The sequence below is a fragment of the Balaenoptera physalus genome, assembly GCF_965194825.1.
Source record: "Balaenoptera physalus genome assembly, chromosome: 2".
Lineage (NCBI taxonomy): Eukaryota > Metazoa > Chordata > Mammalia > Artiodactyla > Balaenopteridae > Balaenoptera > Balaenoptera physalus.
In genome coordinates, this window is record NC_138883.1 from 148,918,783 (window position 1) to 148,933,301 (window position 14,519).

The 14,519-nt window shown below is 47.4% G+C and overlaps 1 protein-coding gene across 14 annotated transcripts in view; it reads right to left on the reverse strand.

Moving 5' to 3' along the window:
- Nucleotides 1-14,519, reverse strand: part of ENTREP2 (endosomal transmembrane epsin interactor 2) — a 398,164-nt gene that overhangs the window by 199,281 nt on the left and 184,364 nt on the right. For 12 of the 14 annotated variants that reach the window (XM_082448766.1, XM_082448765.1, XM_082448761.1 and 9 more), the window contains one exon: nt 896-952. The exons of the other annotated variants lie outside the window; for them this stretch is intronic. In XM_082448766.1, the coding sequence (XP_082304892.1) occupies nt 896-952 (57 nt within the window). The remainder of the gene's footprint in view (nt 1-895; nt 953-14,519) is intronic. 14 annotated transcript variants of the gene reach the window in all.

Consider the following 14,519-nt stretch of genomic DNA (forward strand, 5'->3'; position numbering starts at 1 on the left):
AAATTTCAATATAAAAAAATTTTAAGGAAATTTCTCAGTATTTTGTACAAGAGGAGGTCCCCTGAATTAAACTACCCCTCCCTCCCAGTGCCTTTTCAGGATGTCATGATTCCTCTCACGAAGGAGGAGGTGTTTACAACAGACAAGATTTGTGGGTTTTTTTCTACTTCCATTAATATTTAGTATGTCATTATCTCCAAGTCTAATCACTTAAAGAAGAGATTTTAAATAATTGATTACTACCTAAGAGGAAAAAATCCATGCCGTCTTTTTCATTATCCATCAAAACCCAGAAAACCTCTCTGTATAGTCCTGACGTGGACACATAAATATATTAATGCACATGCTGAGAAGAACACACATACAAATCAATAGACATAAATTCGCTCTGGGTACTTTCAGATGGAAAAACCATCATCCTCTTTCCACCCCCCCCCCCCCCGTGTGGCGTCCTCCTCCCCAGCACGAGGCCTGACCCCATGAGAGAGGGCTCCAGGGGCACCCCTTTCTTCCTTCTTCCAAAGAAACATCTATGCAAATAAATACCAATACCTCATAGAGTTTCACAGTCTCCAAAACACACAGAAAGCTAACATTTCTGGAACTCGGATGAGCTACGTCCTATTGTGTGATCACCCGTAAGCATATGCATGTGCACAATCGTGTTTATCAGTCTAGAGAAAACGCTTGCATCTGCACTTATTAAAATGCCTTTGTTGGTGGCATGTCCTCCAAGAGGGCACAACACCGACAAACAGGAAGAGGATGGCCCATGAGCGTCTGTGGAGGGGGCAGCAGGACGCCCACGGACAAGATTAACGCGCCTTGAAAGCACTCACACCTCCGCGGGCAGAGCCCTGCTCCATGGCCGCATGGGGACCAGGATGCCACTTACCACAAGGGACAGGGGCCTCTTCCAGGAGACGACGCCGATGAGTCCCGACAGCAGCACCTGGAACAGAGGGAGCAGGGGGTGAGGAGCCTCCCAGGACTTTTCTAGAGCACAGCACGCAGGCAGGAGCGGGTCACGGTGGTGGGTCTGTCCCTCCCGACAGTCACACCTGCAGCCACCACGCGGGGCCAGAGTGACCAGCTCGCAGGGATGCTGAGAGCAGATGTGCTTTCTGAACAAGCCTCCCACCCACCCCCAGGCCCTCAGCCTTATCCCCCCAGGTCCTGAGAGATACTTGCTGTGTGCTTTAACATCACAGACAGCAGTGAACACACTACTTTGGGGAAGGCGGTACTGTCCCCACTCACAGGTCACCCGCAACCTGCACAGCGGCCTGAAGTCTCCCTCTGTTCTCCCACACCTGGGACCCCCCCCAGCCCCTACAGGGGTCTCCCCTTCACTCTCACCCTACCGAGGAGGCTCCCTCGCTTTCCACACTGGCTCTAAGCTGCCCGCCCCAGCCCAGGCCAGCCCCGTCCGACCCCTGGCCCCCGTCCCGCCAAGCATGTCCCCCCAGAACCTCCCCAGCAGTGTCCCCTCCGCCCTGGCTCCCCTGTCGCCCTGTGTCTGCCAACTCTCGGGAGAACCACCCTCGGCTCCTGGCCCACCCTTCTTCCGGGCTGCCCCCCAAGCCCAGCCCACGTCAGACCCATGTTTGCTGATCCCCATATTCCCAGTCTCCTTGTGTCCAGGCAGGGCCACTGGACCACAGAGACACAGCTGCACCCCGCGCCCACTGCCCACCGCAATCTGCCTTCAGAGGGGTCGCTGGATGCAACAGACAAGGGCTGTTACCACCTTGACTTTCCATGGTGGGCCTGGGCCACGCAGTCCGGGACCAGGCTGGAGGGGCCGGGCTGCACTTCCCCTGGGATTCCAAAAGGACCGACCTCAGACCCGGAGGAGAGCACGCAATTGAACAGACCCACAAGGTCCCGTTGGTGAGAGAGCCCGCTTCACCCTCCGGCACCTCTACACTGAGCAGGACTGAGTCTTAGACCCTGCAGCCTCCGCCCACCCAGTGCCGTGTTGGTCTCAGATGTCCAACAACACCCGGACCAGTTGTCTTTATATGAAAGGCTTTAAACCTATTCACACACACACACACATAACAGAAAAGAATGAATGGAAGAGCTTCAGCATGCTCTGCTCCCCAGCCTGTCACATCTACCTTCTCCCTTCAAGGCACGTACCTCTTCCAAACGCAGCCAATGCTGCAAATGTTACAGACAACCGTTTTCCCACCTCCCGAGTCTCCTCTCTCCGTGATGCCGCCCAGCTCCAGCTCCAGACGTCACAGAAACCCTGGGCTGCTGTTCCCCACCCCCCTGCCCCACGGTCTCCGAGGCCAAGTCTCCATCATTCTTCTCCATGTGCCTCTAAAGCCGCTCTCTCCCCTTCTGCACCCAACACTCCACCCATCAGAACACCCTCCCTGGTGTCGAATTCTTCCTCCTCAATGGACACACGACTTCCCCCAAGTCATTTTCCGTTGGACTGAGCTGCCATTTCTCCTAAGGATAGGCTGTTGGGACTCTCACCATCACCTCATGCTAGATAGCGCACACCCTGACCTCTTCTCTACACCTCCAAACCTTCTTGTGGAGAATCCAAAACTTCGGCCAACTCCGCCGTCAACATCTGAGCTCCTGGCGCGCTCAGGAGCCGCAGTCGTGAAGCTGGGTTGGCTCTTGCTCTCGACACCTCTCCTCCCCCTCTGCTTGCTCTCGCTCTCATGATTTACCTGCCTGGACGGGGTGCTCAGCCACTCGCTCACCTCTGCCCCTCCACTGCAACTGCGCTGGACGCCTCTGTCAGGTGAATGTCACCTCCCTGGCCGGGCAACCAGACCCACACAAATCCGGTCCCTGATTTCCCACCAGCACCGCCCTAAGTGACCCTCCACTCGTGTCCTGGCCACTGTGGGCACCAAAGCCACTGCATTTCTCAAACACGAGCCCTGGAACAGAACCCCTGCGGGCTGTCTTCCCTCCATACTCAGCACTCCCCTCCTGTCACCCCCCACCTCCTGGCCCCCTGCCTCAGCCCCACCCCTTTCTCTTCCTTCAGATGATGACCAAGCTCTGGGGGCCGAGCGCTGACCCCACCATCCCCCTAGGATGGGGCTTCCACAGTGTCCTCTGTCTGCCCTTCACACCAACACTGGCCACGCCCAGACTGAGCCTGGAGCGAGGATGAGAATTCTCAGACTATCTCCCAGAAGATGTCCACTTACGCTCTGCCTTCTCCTTCCCATTTCTACCAGATGAAATTTCACCCATCCTTCCAGACATGGCCCAATGCCTCCTCACCCGGGAAGGGCCTAGGAATTCGAGAGAACATGGGGCCCCACTGAACTCCCAAACCACCCCAGACCTCTCAAGTCCTCTCTGATACACACAGACAGAACTCCTGCATCTTCTAAGCTGAAGCTGCTAAAACTATCAAGTCTCTACAATGACCAGGCCACTTACAACAGGGATTTTACTGGACCTCCAAGGAGCAGGGGTTTCTAAACACAAAGGAAGTTAACAGCACTTATCTTAGGCCACAGTAAAAATTCTTGACATTTCCCATCTTCATCATGAAGTTATAATTCCACAAATCCCCTCAAATAATTTTACTTCCAACAAACATGGACAATTTGCTTCTTGAAGATAATTTACATTCCTAAATATCAATAATAACTATAATTGGGAATGGATCCAAGTCCCCTATACGAAGGCAAAGAATAAAACCATCAAACGCAATGAGGCATGGAGATTCCGACCTTCTATAATGCCTTCCCCTTGAGTGTGAGTAGGATGTGCTATTCCGTGACCCTCCCCAGGGACAGCATCTCGAAATGATGTTGCCCTGGCAACACCTTGACTGCAGCCTTGTGGGACCCTGGCCAGTTGACCCTACTAAGCCATGTCCAGACTCATGACCCAAGAAATCTGTGAGATGGTAAATGGGTGTTGTGTTAAGCTGCAAAGTTTGCAGAAATCTGTTCTGCAGAAATAGAAAACAAATTGTCAGGGACTGAATGTCTGCATCCCCCCCAAATCCATATGGTGAAGCCCCAACCCTCAGTGTGGTGGTATTTGGAGGCAGGACCTTCAGGAGGTGATTAGGGTTAGATTAGGTTGTGAAGGTGGGGCCCCCATGAATGGGATGGTGGCCTTATAGGAAGAGAAGGAGAGAGAGATCTCTCTCTCCACAAGTACACACCATGGAAAGGCCACATGAGGACACAGAGAAGTGAGCAGTCTACAAGCCAAGAAGAGGGCCCTCCCCAGAACCTGACCATGGCAGCATTCTGATTGCAGACTTCCAGCCTCCAGAACTGCAAGAAAATACACTTCTGTTTAATTGGCCCAGTCTATGATAATTTTTTAAATTTAATATTTATTTTATATTGGGGTATAGTTTATTTACAATGTTGTGTTAGTTTCAGGTATACAGCAAAGTGATTCAGTTATACATATACACATGTCCATTCTTTTTCAGATTTTTTTCCCATATATGTTATTATAGAATATCGATAGTGCTCCCTGTGCTTTACAGTAGGTCCTTGTTGATTATCTATTTTATATATAGTAGTATGTGTATATTAATTACAAACTCCTAATTTATACCTCCCCCACCTTTCCCCTTTGGTAACCATAAGTTTGTTTTCAATATCTGTAAGTCTGTTTCTGTTCTGTAAATATGTTCATTTGCATCATTTTTTTTAGATTCCACACATAAGTGATATCATATGATATTTGTCTTTCTCTATCAGACTTGTTTCACTCAGTATGACAATCTCCAGGTCCACCCATGTTGCTGCAAAAGGCATTATTTCTACGATATTTTGTTACTGCAGCCTGAGCTTACTAATACACTAACACATCCAGAGTGGGATGCTGGATTTTTGTTCCTAAATACCCCCTCTCCCTCCACATCTGCTCTCAGGCAGAGCGGACTTCTCTGCCTCTGGTACAGAAACACCAGCACCAGCTCTAACAAGGGTGACTACATTAGAGTGGAGGAGACTTTCAAAGACCAGATGCTGGGCTCCTCCTCCCTGAGGGTGCCTGCTCCCATCCCCATGGCAACCAGGGGAGGGGACCATATCCCTGCTCTGAAACGACAGGGACTTAGCTTGAACTGCTGTTTGCTCAATCCTAGCAACAAGGCAGGACGCTGTTGCATGTTCTGCCATCTCAGTAATTCTGCAGGCTTACTTTGTACCACTCCTGTGAGGAACGGGGTCCTGCATCTCTAGCTGGCCAGTGAAATTATATCTCAAGTACCCTCTGTCCTGTTTAATTTGCCAGGATTGTTATTCAAAGTCTGCAGTTTACAAAGACATTGAAGAGGGTCAGAGAAGAGGAACAGACAATTCAGTAGTTGTGAAAGAAAAGCCAAGAAGAACAGGAAAGGCATGATGCTGCCCAGAGAGGAGGGTTAACTTTCCCAGCACCTGTGAGTTGCTGTAAGGACGCCAACTGGCTCTTTTCTCCACTTCCCCACCCAGCCTACAGAGATGCAAGAGATAAAATTAGAAATGAGAAAGAGCTTCCTGCTGTTGAGAGCAATGAGAGGGGATAAGAGACTGCGGGGAAGTAACAGCATCTTTACAGCAGAAGTCCTTGCCTTTGATTGGTGCTGCCCCTGTACTCTGAGGCCCGGAATAAATCAGTCCTTTAAATCTTGTCTCTGAGATTGAAAAGTTCTTTCACTGCCTAAAATCAGGAACTTTCTTCAGATCTTCCAATCTGGTTCAAAGGCAAACGGTAATGCAACATTTCGGGTAGTGAAACAAGTGCTTCCAGAATGCAGACTTGAAAGCCAATTAAATTATTTCACAAAATATATGGCCGGCTGCCCCATAGCTACAGTGGTACCAGTTTACCACTAAAAAGCCAACATTCACGTGTCTGGAGAAAGACCTGCTATTGCAATAAGGGCGCAGATAGTACTCTGAGCTGCTCAGAACGAAAGACGTCTGTGGGTCCCCACCTTCCAAACCTTCCGGATTTCAGGTCTGCGCTACGTGGGCCTCATGGAGTAGATGATCCTCCTACTTTATCCCACCTCCATTTTCTTCTCTTTCAGCCTGGTTTTCTTTGTCTGGGTCTCCCCGGGGCCGCATGGCCAGGTTCCATCAGGCGTGCAGGCCCTCAGCCTCCTGAGTCCATCTCGGCTCCCGTCTGGGAAAGAGACACCTCTGCAGCCTTCCCATCTCACCCATGCCTGTGCCTCCTTCCCTCAGCACATTCCTGCTCCCAACCGTTCGCTTCCGGCCCGTGGTCCCAACTTTCTCTGCATGTCAGTGCATCAAACTCAGAACATCCACAAGGAAAGCCACTCTCCTCAAAGGACCTTCTCCACGATAGAAAAAGAACTCTATAGCTTTCGTTTGCTTTTCATACAGTAGCAAAGCTATAAATCGATGACAAGGTTGCCCCATGAAAGAAAAAAATGTAAAATCATATAAATGTTATAAATAACTCATGAGTCAAAAGAAAATCAGAGCTGAGATACACGCCACCTGTTCTACTGCAATGTGTGTTTCCTTGATGCAAATTAGCTCACGTATGCTGGGTACCAAACTCATGTGCCCTGGCTCTGCCCTGTAAGATGTAGGCTTCGCCAGAGCTGTTTACTCTGAAATTAGGGTAGTTTCTAGATCCGCCACTGGATTTTGTTATTTGATGAGTAACGTTGCACATATATTATACTTTTAAAAATAAGTTGATTTTAAAATGTTTTAAAATAATTGGTTTCCTTTGTAATCCTGTATATTTTATTTCATGCATTTAAAAACCTCATTCTGAGAGGGACCCCAAAGACCTCACCAGACTGCTCTACCAGAAGTTAGGAACCCTTGATTTAGAAGTCCTTGATTCAGTGCAGATCTTTTAGCGGCAAATTCCCCTTTTTTGTTTATCTGTAAATTTCTTACTTCACCTCACGCTTGAAAAGTAGTTTTGCTGGATACACAATGCTAGGTGGACAGTTTCTTCTCTCAAGAGCTTGAAGATATTATTCTACTTTCTGGCTTCCACTGTTGCCATCAAGAAGTTGGCTGTCGTTAAACTGCTGTTCCTTGAGGGGTGTTGCTCACTCTTTAAAGACTTTTAAGATTGTCTCCTTGCGCTTGGTGTTCCGAAGTTTCTGCAGGATATGTCTACGTGTGCATTTCTTTTTCTTTATCCTCTTTGAGATGGACTGTGCTTCTGAATCTGTAAATTTATATTTTTCATTAGTTCTGGAAATTTTTAGCCAGTACCTCTTCAAATATTTTCTCTCCTACATTCTCTCTGTCGGGGACCCCAATAGCCACATGCTGATCCTTCGTACTTCATCCTCCAAATCCCTTAGTTCTTCTTTCACATCGTCCACACCCGTGCCACTCAGTATTTCATTCTGAATAATTTCTTCAGGTGTATTTTCCAGATGACTAATTTTCCCTGTTAATCAGCTGTTGAACATTTGCATTTGTTTAGAAAAATTCAATGGTTATATTTTAGGTATTTAGAAGTTCTATTTTTACCTTTCCCCAAATACAGCTATTTGTTTCAGATAGTTTCTTGCTGCACGCTCATCTTTAGGATTCTGCCCATAATTACTTTAACTGTTTCATGTTCAGAGGTTCTAGAGTCCAAGGGGGTAGTGAAAGGAAGGTGTCTAAGTCTGTCCTTCATTGTTTCTGTTGACCCCCACTCACTGCAGCTGGCTTTCTTTGATGCCTGCATTCTTGGAAGTCTTTTGTTGTGAATACAGCACTTGATCTTCATCAGTTGAGGTTCTATGGACCCAAAATGCAGGAATTTTTCCCAATAGAGTTGTACTTCTGCCAGTAACCAGGGAGCACCCAGGATTCGGAAACACCATGGTCTCCAGGGACCTCATGGCTCAGCGCGGAGACCTCAGGATGAGCCCTCCTGGCCAGCCTCGCTGTGCAGGGGGCTTCCAGGCTCAGGGCAACCTCCCTGCAGCCATGCACTGCTCTGACCGCTCCCTGCTCCCTGGACTCCGGCCACCTGCCACTGTGTGTGGTGTGCGTGTGTGTGTGTGTGTGTGTGTGTGTGTATTTGCGGATGAGGTGGGGGGGCCTCGGAGACCTGCAGTGCCTCAAGGAGCATGTCCTTTGTCCAAAACCAAAGCATAGGCAGATCGGTGTCTGGTGAGGCCCACTTCCTGGTCCATAGACAGTGGTCCTTCCACTGTGTCCTCACTGGTGGAAAGGGTGAGGGAGCTCCTGGAGTCTCTCCTATAAGGGCACTAATCCCATTCATGCCGACTCCACCCTCATGACCTAATCCCCTTGCAAAGACTCTACTCCAAATACCATCACACTGGGGACTAGGATTTGACATGTGAATTTTAGGGGGACACAAACATTCAATCTACAGCATCCAGGATGTCACAGGTGATTTTCTCATGTATAATATAAATTACAAATATTAGTATAATTTTATGTTGGTTTATATTACTTTAACTTTATATTAATTTATACTAGTAATATAAATTACTAATGTGGTATGCAAAACATAAATTACTACAATTGATTCCCTCTCAAATCCAAAAACTAAATGTACCTATTAACACTAAGAAATTGGGAAAGTGGCCAAACAGCTACAGGCAAATTCTTCACAAACTTCAAAGCACAGAGATTTTCAACACTATTTAATTTTTCTCTGAGCACAGAGGGAGAAAACAAGGAAACTTTCCAAATTTTTTTTACAAATGTCAGCATAACAATTACAAACCTGTAAAATATCAAAAGAGTAGAAAATAGACCAATTTTACTTATAAACAGAGGAACATAAATTTTAAAATAAAATGGTAGAAAATAGAATTTAGCAGTACATTTAGAAGGATAAAGAACAAGACAAGGGGTTCATGTCAGGAATGAAAAGATGGTTCACTAAGAGGAAATGTAGTAATAAAATTAATCATTAATATGATAAAAGTGAAAAATATGGTAATTCAGTAGATGTAGAAAAGGCATTTGACAAAATTCAATCTCCATTTTTTACAAAAAAAAAAAAGTTCTTCATTTAATAAGGCAAGATAAAGATGTCCACAATCACCACTTATATTTAAAATTCTTCTGAAAATACTAGTGTGGTGTGCAGACTAGTGAGAGGGTCCCAAAGACCTCCATCCCTGGTGTACACGTTCTACAGAATCCCCTCCCCTTGAGGATGGGAGGGGCTGTGAACCAGATGGATTTCTATCTCAGGCTGAGGTTATGCTATGTGACAAGGGTGAAAGGATTTTGCAGCTGTACTTGGGTTCCAAATCAGTTTGAGTTAACTCCCTTGAGTTAATCCAAGGGAGTTTCTCCTGGGTGGGCCTGACCTCATCAAGCAAGCCCTCTGGGTCTCGGCCCTTCCTGAGTCAAAGATTTGAAGCACGTGGGAGATTCTGCACTGGCCTTGCAGAGTGCGCTGCCCTGTCGTGTCGTGGGAGGGTTTCTCCAGCCCACAGCTTGCAAGAAAACCACAAGAACGAATTCTGCCAACACCCTAGGGAGTGTGGAAGCGGATCTTTCCCTGGTCAGGCCACCAGATGAGGCTGCATCGAGCCTCACCTTGATTTTAGCCTTCAGACCCCGAGTGCGGACCCAGCCCAAATGCTCCAGACTCCTGACCCATGGAAACTGTGAGATAATAAATCTGTGATGTTTTAAGCCTCTATGCTTGTGGTAATTTGCTCTATAGCAACAGAAAACTAATATAAGTATTGGAAAGGGGGGGCAAAATTACTACTACTTTAAAACGATACACTTATCGAACTAGAAAACCCAGGGGAATTGATAGAAAAGAAAAGAAAAAGAAACCATAAGAGGATTCAGTAAACCATCTGGTTAGAAAATTAACATATGAAGAAAGTATATTACTATCAATACTCACATTTATTGAGCACTGACTGTATACCAGACACTTAGCAAGGTTTTATATTTTACCTCTTTGTATCCTGACAACCCTGAAAGGCATGTGTGATCTTTGTGCCCTACTGCACAGATGAGAAAAGTAAAGTACCAAGAGGTTAACTGACTCACCCCATTATAATGTCAGGATATAAACTCATGAACTACAGAAAAAATAGCTTTCCCATAGGCATGTAAGAAAAGCCCGGTTAGAAAAGAGGATAAAATTAAGGAAAGATTATTCCATTTGTAACAGCAAGCAAAAAGGTAGACTGTCTTAGAATAAACAGACTAATATGAAATGAACAAAAGCACTATCAAGAAAATCTCAAGCATCTACTGAAATCATAAAATACTTCATTATTAGATGGAAAAAGATTCATTTCTTTAAATAGAAGGACGAAGCAATACATAAATCCCATGCAATTCTCATTCACATACTAAAAAGGGAAAAGAAAACCTATACAATCAAAAGTGTTGGGACAACTGATTAGACACTTGGAAAGAAATAAAGCTTAATCTTTACCTCACTTTTTATACCAAAATAAATTCCAGAGGAACCAAGAAGTAAAACATAAATCAAAACATGAACACCCTAGAAGAACATGGCAGAATCTTAAAAGAATCTTTAGAAAAGAAGTCAGCCTTTTGAGGCACGACACAGAATCAAGGGTCCTAATAGAAAAGATGAATTAAATATTTATGTTTTTAAAAAGGACCTGCATGTGATGAACAGAATCTTGGTTCTCAGTCCTAGGACCTCCCTGTATGAGAAGTACGAGGCTCTGACATGTGACGTGGTAGCCTCTGGACAGAGTGGGCAGAGTGCCATCCCCACCCGATGTTGGCCTTGGCCATGGGAGGTGGGGGTGGCCGCCACCAACCCAAGGCACCCCCGGGGTATCACGTGTTGCCCCTCGCCCTCTGCGCTCCTGCCTCCTGGCCCACAGAAGGACACAGCCCCATCAGCCTGGGCCCCAGAATGGACACATAGCACAGACCTAAACCCAACCAGGAGCCTCCAGCCCAAAGTGCGGGCCCCAGTTGATCTGCAAACCCAGAGGAGAAAATAAAGGTAGGCTACTGGCAACTATTGACTTCTGGGTGCTTCTTTATGTAGTCGTGGCAAGAGCCAATGAACATATATTTATGTTTAAAAAGAACATAAAATCAGAGACCAACTGCACGTGGGAATAATATTTATAATATGCACAATAAACAAAGGGGTGATTGTCTCAGTTCACAAAGAATTCATATACATTAGTAAGAAAAAGGAACCACTCAATAGAAAAAAGTGGCTAAGGATTTGGAATAGGAAGTTCACATTTTTAATGGACAATAAGCATATAAAGGGATGCTTAAACCTACTCCAATTTTTAAAAAGCAAGCCAAAAGAGAAATATTTTTATCAATCAGACTGTCAATGTGTTTTGGTGGAGTGTGATAAAAACCCAGTGGTGGCAAGGGCTGGGGTGGGGGGGAGGTTACTCTTGAACATTATGGGTGTTGGTATAAATTGAGGCAGCCTGCCTTGGGGGCAAGTTCATAAACCTCTCAAATTAGAAACTGTACATACTCATACTCAGTGATGGGAGTTTAGCCTACGATGTGCTACCAGAGGTACACCACACTGTTTACTGCAAAAAGCTGTAACCAGTGGGTAATAATAAAGGGTTACTTAAATAAACTTTGATATTTACATATAACATGAATATACGCATCATGACATTTGAGGCAGATCTGTTTGTGCTGTTGTGGAATGGTCTCAAAGATAAATAACTGACAAGACACAGCCTGGTGTGCAGAAAATGAATCTCATTTGTGTAAACAGAAAGGAACGGGTGCTGGTGCATACAGAAACGTTTCTCTGGAAGGAAATACAAGAAACTTAATGATGGGAAACTAGATTGGGGAGGGGGCAAAAGGATGCTCGCTTTTATGTGTGTAACCTTCAGTAATACTAATCTTTAATCCCTGTATTAAGTCATGAATATTTTAAACTATGCATACAGTTTGAGCCTGTAATTCCTCTTCTAAGAATTCCAGATATTAATCAAAGTGTTATTTATCATTTTGAAAATGGGGAACCTGGGTTTTTGGCAAGAGGGAACTGCTTATCTTTCAGGTCCTTCCCAATTGCTGCCGTTAAGTCTCATTATGGAAAAATATTTAGGGCCATTCGGAAAAGTTCACACTACATAAAAGAAAAAGAAGAAAAGGAAAAGCAGGCTACAAGATGGCTGGGAGGAGGGATAATTTCCCTTCTATGAAGTAAATAAATACAAATGCCGACACGCAAAAACACAAAGAAACTAGCATTGAACCCCAAGACGCCTCTGATTATCTCCCGAGAGTGGGATTTTAACACCTTCCGTGCAACCTTCTATTTCCCATGTTTTATACAGAAGACAGAAAGCACTTTATTGAGACTCAGGCTAACATGGCTGGTTCTGCCTTCTCAGGAGGCGGGGGCATACCCGAGAAACTGGGAGATAACCCCCTGCCATGCCCCCTTCCCCAGGTGGTACAGGTGGGTGCGGCTAGAGTCCAGCGCTTGCACTGTTGGGCCCTTTGCTTCACAACAGACATCAACAGACTCTGCAGACTTACGGCTGCAGAGCTGAATAAAGGGGGCAAGAAACCAGAACCCCAGCTATTGGCTGGGGGTCCGACACTGACCCACAAGTGTGTGTGGGGGAGCAGGAAGGCCTGGTCTCCCCAGAGATGTGCCAGCCAGGTGGCCATGGGCAGTTCCATGTGGGTTGCCCCTCTGTGATGAAGAATGATAAAAAATTTAAGACATAAACGTGACTTTCAAAGATGGATCCCAACCAGCACCCAAATGTATGCGGGACCCTCCCGACCCCCTTCTTTCTCTCAGCCCAAGTGGGAAAGAAAGCACAACACGAGGTGGGCAGTTACATCGCCCAGTCTGGAAAAGAATATCATATAAACCATTTACAAATCATGTTGATTCTCTTCTTTTAGAAGTCTCCCTTTGCACAACAATAAAAACAATGTATTTGTTGATACAGAACATTAATTCCATTAAAATCGCATTACGTGTAATGAAAAGCTATCAGAGTATAATTATGCAAGCGAATTCACAGATCCACATCAATTTTTAAATCCACTGGAACGACAACAGGAAGTGAGTCTGTCTGGTAGACAAATTGCTCCTTCACTTCCAGATGATTATGAATAAAGACCGCTGCACTAATGTTAGAAACCACACGCTGTTTATGCAAACTCCAAAATCTAGGACTGTGCCTTCAAGGTGCCTTTGCCTGGGTTTCCCAGGGCTGTTCTGTTCTCAGAGTCAGAGGCTGTGCTCCTGAATCCTGAGTCTTCTGAGTCAATCCCACCCCAAAGCACGCTTCCTTCTTGGAATTCCTGCCCCTGAAGCCAGTGGGCTGGGCCCCGAAGGACCCCCCGAATTCCTGGACATTCACGGTTGCCCCTCGGAGGGCCCTCTGTCGCCCAGACCCGCAGGCTGCCCGCCCACTCGCCCCACCTGGGCCGGATGTCCCCCCCAGGTGCCCCGCTCTCCAGCCCTCTGCCCTCACACCAGCCCGGGCCTTCCTCGCTGCCCAGGCCATACCAGAGACCTGGGTGCCAAAAGAGTCTCCTGTCCTGGAACTTGGTGAGGTCCCGGGAGGAGGACAGGGGAGGAAGGGGCATGGGGACTTGGCTCCTGCAAGAGGCCACCAGGAGTGCTCCTTATGCCGCTCCCATGGGTGTGTGAGGACCACCCCCGCTGATGACCGTCCAGCCGAAGTCACTCTCACTGGGACCCTGGGATCCCACTGAGGCCCCTGGCCCTCATTCATGGTCCATGTCCACCCACAGGTTAGACCCTTCTAGGACCCCACACAGAGGCTGGGGGGCTGGACAGCTGTGCTGTGCTGGTGCCATGTAGGGAAGGCGCCGGACAGATGCAGTGACCTCCCCAAGCGCGGGCAGCAGGGCCGGCACCCCATAAGAGCCATTTCCATCCCCACTGCTACTGCCCCTTCCTGCGACTGGCCCTGAGTCCCCCTCCAGAACTCTCACGTCTGGTCAGCAGTGGCCTTGGGGTCGCCAAGTCCAGGGAAGCCCCTTCAATCCTCATGGTCCCATTCCCACCTTTCCAGAACACCCTCCTGCCTTGGCTACCCCCATCAGACCCCTGCAGCCACCCCTTAATAGGGGCTCCCTCACGCCCTCCCCTCTCCTCCTCCCCCCTGCACACACCATCTTTCCTCGGAGAGCTCACTTTCTCCTGCCCTTTGCATCTAAACCCCCTCTCCCGGCCTCTCTTCCTAGAGGGGCTCCGAGAAAGTGCTGGAGCGGGTCTGACTCAGTGTGGCCAATGGCCCTATTGCAGCCCCGCAGCTAATGGAGACATCTCTGCCCCGCCAGAGGTCCGCCGTGCACACAGGTGTGCAGGTCAGAAACCCAGACTTACCCGCTTCCCTCCCTGACCCACCTCACTCTCAAATCCCATCCAAAGGCACGTGCATCCTACTGTCCAACCCACACTGGACCCCGCTCCCAGCTCCACCCACACCTGCTATCTGGTTGTCTCTCCTCACCTTGAAACCATACCCTGTACCTCGCACACTTGAGGCCCACGCGGGAGAAACAAAACGATTCACCCAGACCTCCAAGCTTGTT